At 45.7% G+C, this 3899-nt stretch overlaps 1 protein-coding gene across 1 annotated transcript in view; it reads right to left on the bottom strand.

The window, feature by feature from the left end:
* The window catches only part of LOC147602985 (protein IQ-DOMAIN 3-like), a 4488-nt gene extending 845 nt beyond the window's left edge, over positions 1-3643 (bottom strand). The window contains exons 1-5 of the mRNA XM_086797117.1: positions 2918-3643; positions 1577-1924; positions 397-627; positions 143-274; positions 1-61 (exon numbers count right to left, since the gene is read on the bottom strand). The exon at positions 1-61 is cut by the window's left edge and continues 845 nt beyond it. Coding sequence (XP_086653243.1) covers positions 1-61; positions 143-274; positions 397-627; positions 1577-1924; positions 2918-3016 — 871 coding nt within the window. The 5' untranslated portion in view covers positions 3017-3643. The remainder of the gene's footprint in view (positions 62-142; positions 275-396; positions 628-1576; positions 1925-2917) is intronic.
* Between the last annotated feature and the right edge of the window lie 256 nt (positions 3644-3899).

The raw sequence follows: 3899 nt of genomic DNA, 5'->3' as shown, positions 1-3899 counted from the left end.
CCCAATCCCGATGGCCATTGCCTTCTTGCTCTGCAGTAAGAAGTGCTCCAGACTTCCAAAGCTTTTACAGGAGTTTTTTGGTGTTAGCATTTAACAGTTTTTTTTTAAAAAAAAAACCACAGTAAACTTTCATCATACAAACCTGGCGAGAATAGGCATATGCCAATGCTCTCTCCCGCCTTTCTGTTGTTTCCTGCTTAAACTGAAGCTTTGCCTGGGCTTCGTCAGCAGAATGTACGCTATCATCCCAGCCATCTTGATGGCTGCCATCCGACTGCAAAATATATATAAAGCATCAGTACTTGAGGCATTAAGATTAAGGTGCTGCATTAATAGTTCCAGCTTAATAGATTGAATTTGGTAGCTCGTTTCTGAATCATCAAACAAGCAAACTACCAAAGATCTTCTAGAAGCAGTGTCACGCTGTTGTGCCCGCCAGAGATCCCCCTGTTCAGCCTGATGGCGCTTTTCAGTCTTCCGGAATCTCCTTTCACGGACCTGTGCTTGCACTCTAACAAGTGATCGCATGCAGCGCAATGTTACTGTAGCTTGACGTCTCACTGTGTGGCCTCGAACAAGAGCTTGTAACCTCACCAGACCTTTCAAGGCTCGAAGTGCACGACGCACCTGGAATTACATGCTCAAAATTATTAGTTGTCTCTCTGAGTCCTTCAGGAGATACATCAGCAAACCAACCTGAGACCAAAAAATGTGATCTGAAATCCAAGATGATGATTGAACATTATTGAGCCTCAATCTTTCCCACTGTACAACCTTACCATGGCCACATGACACCATCTGCCTCTTCACTATTCCATTGGCAATTTTTTCAGAGTCACGACACGCAGCATCTTAACTGCCTAATCGTCTCTATCGTTCTCCATGTACCCCCCTTTGTCATCCTGTCCACATTGTTACTGTTGCCACCACCTCTTCTCTTTCTTGCCCAATCTTCTCTTGCTATGCCCCTCTTCTACCATTCTCTCTCCTCAGCTGCTACCACTCACAAGAAAACCACAGTTGGGCCTTCATGGCCGACCTCTACTTTCAGAGGAAAAAAATGTCTCCTCTGTAGAGACTGTCAGATCAACCATGTGTAGTCCATAAATAAACCCTGCTGCTCAGCTGTTGAATATCCAACACTCGCAATGTAGCCCACCTCCACCATGTGGACAGATTTGGCACGGGCAGCCAGGCCAAACAGGGCAGACAAGCAGCTGGGCAGGATGGATAGGCCGTACAGCCACATGGGCAGGTCGGGGGCAGGTTGGGCAGCAGAGATGCAGGTCGAGCAGGTCATATGCAGGTCGGGCAGCAGTCAGACACCTCGTCAAGCAGGCTGAGCCCTATAACGGACCCAAATGGACCTATAATTAGGCATGCCTCCCCTCCCCTGTTCATCATCAATCAATTAATGAGGATAGCCTTCTACGTCCATAACTGTAGATACTGGCAACAATGCTTATGGAAAGATTTACAAGAGCCAAGGTTAAAACACCAGCACCTACAGGGAATGGCTCTTATACTGCACTACTTCACAAGCTGATGAAACAACTGAAGTTTACATGAACATTACCAGATAACCCCTGAATGCTGACTGAATTTTCACCACAGCACGCTCTTCCCTGCTCCAGCCGCCATAAAATGAGCTGCGATTAGGACCTCCAGTAAGCCTCACCACCTCCGCAGCAGCCTGCGCAGCAGCAACTGCTGCTTCTGCAGCTGCTGCCGTTGCAGCAGCAACAGCCAATGCATGACTGTTCTGATCCTCTTCCACCAGGGACGACTTCCCTGAAAGGAGAGGCAGCTTGTCACTCCTTTTGCTGGCATCAACATAAGCATCTTGTTGTGACACAAAAGCCTCCTCTTGTTGCTGCAAGGTTTTTCCAAATCCCCATCTTTTTCTCTCTCTGGAGACACTCTTCTGCAAGATAAATGTAGACGACACAGCGACAAGGTTACATGAGCATTTACGACTTCATCACATCGTTGACATTGCTGTATCTATCTTGATCTTCTGTGTAAAGGCACATGCAGTGAGAAAGACCAAACTAGCGTTTTTTACCCAAGAAACATACTGCTATGTGCATGCACATAGCAGTATGCAAGCGTGCGTACGGATGCATGGCATGGAAATGTGTGAATGCACAAGCAATGAGCAAGATAAAGTGTGATGTTATTGGATGTTATTGTTGGAGATGCAATCCATACTTTTAGAGAGAGCCAGCTCACATGGTGAGATTGGGTTTGAATCTTGGCAAGTTGAGGTTTCTACAAATTGGATAACCGGAGGTTACTGTTAACCTTAAGGTTTTGGAGTCTGAATAGGTAGACCAATTTGAGAAACACCTCAGTTAAGCACCCTTGCGCGTAGGAACACAATTTGGATGGGTAACCTCCCGGGAAATGGGAGGATCCATGTTTACAACATGGTATCGGAGCCGAGGTTGTAATGTTGGAAGCTAAGACCTCAACCAAAGTGTGGATTGAGGGGGGATGTTGGAGATGCAATCCACACTTTTGGAGAGAACCGGCTCACATGATGAGACTAGGATTGAATCTTGGCAAGTTGAGGTTTCTATAAATTGGATAACTGGAGGTCCCTTAAGGTTTTGGGTCTGGATGGCTAGACCAATTTGTGGAATATAACCTAGATGGGTAACCTCCCAGAAAGTGGGAAGATCCATGTTTTCAACAGTTATGAAGTTTGATTTGCTATGTGTATACACCAATGTTCACATGAAACATTTTTTCAAGAAACCATGGAGCTTACAACCTCAAAAATTGGAAGTTTTTCCTTGAAATTATGCAATTTTGCAAAATTGAGGAAATAAATTTTACAAGTAAAAGTGAAATTGTTGCAGGTCCATTGTATATAGTTTGATGGATTTGGCTTTCTGTATGGCCCTGCCCTCACCTGTTGCAGATCTCTGAATGTTTTAGCCTCTTTTTCCCCATCTTTCGAAGGCAAGAAAGCCTTCTTGACCGCGTTGAACCAACCACCTTTCTTCCCCATTCTGATGCTAGCGAAGGAACCAGGCCTTGACGGTGTCAGCAGCACCTCCGCCAGAGTGTCTCATGGAAAATCAGCATTAGTGATGCAGACAATTGGAGCTTGAGAAACCACTCGAACTTGTGGGAGGTATAAAACAACCATTTCCCCAAACCGTGATAGGCCTCAAGGCATACCTCGGATTGTCATTGTGAGAGCAGTCGTAGCCCTTTTCTGGTGCAAGACTCGCTCTGATACCAACTGTCAAAACCCCTTGTTAAGACTTCGTATCCGCATCTAGAGCACCAAGCCTACACACAGACGATGCATCCAACAACGTATAGCAAATGATAATAAACCACCATAAGCCCAACAACAGCTCTGGACCAACCCTCGAACGCCTCAAACACAAATTGATCATGGTCAAGCCTGGGTGAAAGCATGCTCAAGCCTGTACAATAATGTAAAACTGGTAATGAGATGCTCATGAGTGTAAACACGCTCTATCGTTTGCAGGTGATATAGTGGTCTAAGACCGATGTTACCCGCTGCTGCTACTACTACTACTAGTAGCTTTGGTATTCTCGGGCCAACGATCACCTTTCACGCCGCCTGTGATCGAAAAAGAAGCATATATCGCATAGTATGTTCATAATGTACAACAAACAATAATGTGGAGAAAATGAGAGAACGTGTTGCTCCCCACGTCTTTCATTAACATGGTATGCACGTTGTGTTGTCACTACACTAGGCCCCATTCTAAGCTATAAGTAGAGAGAGCATTTACACCATTACACACGCTTCACCGGCCTACCAACATACAGCCCCCCCTTCCCCCTTAAAAAGCCGGGCCGTGAGAGGGCCCAGAGTATCAGAGCTCTAGGCTCTTGATAGATCTTGGGAATTG

Source organism: Cibotium barometz, chromosome 65 (assembly GCF_041138505.1).
Source record: "Cibotium barometz isolate CiBa-2024 chromosome 65, ASM4113850v1, whole genome shotgun sequence".
NCBI lineage: Eukaryota > Viridiplantae > Streptophyta > Polypodiopsida > Cyatheales > Cibotiaceae > Cibotium > Cibotium barometz.
The sequence above is the reverse complement of the archived record's forward strand: the minus strand, read 5'-3'. Positions and strand labels throughout refer to the sequence as shown.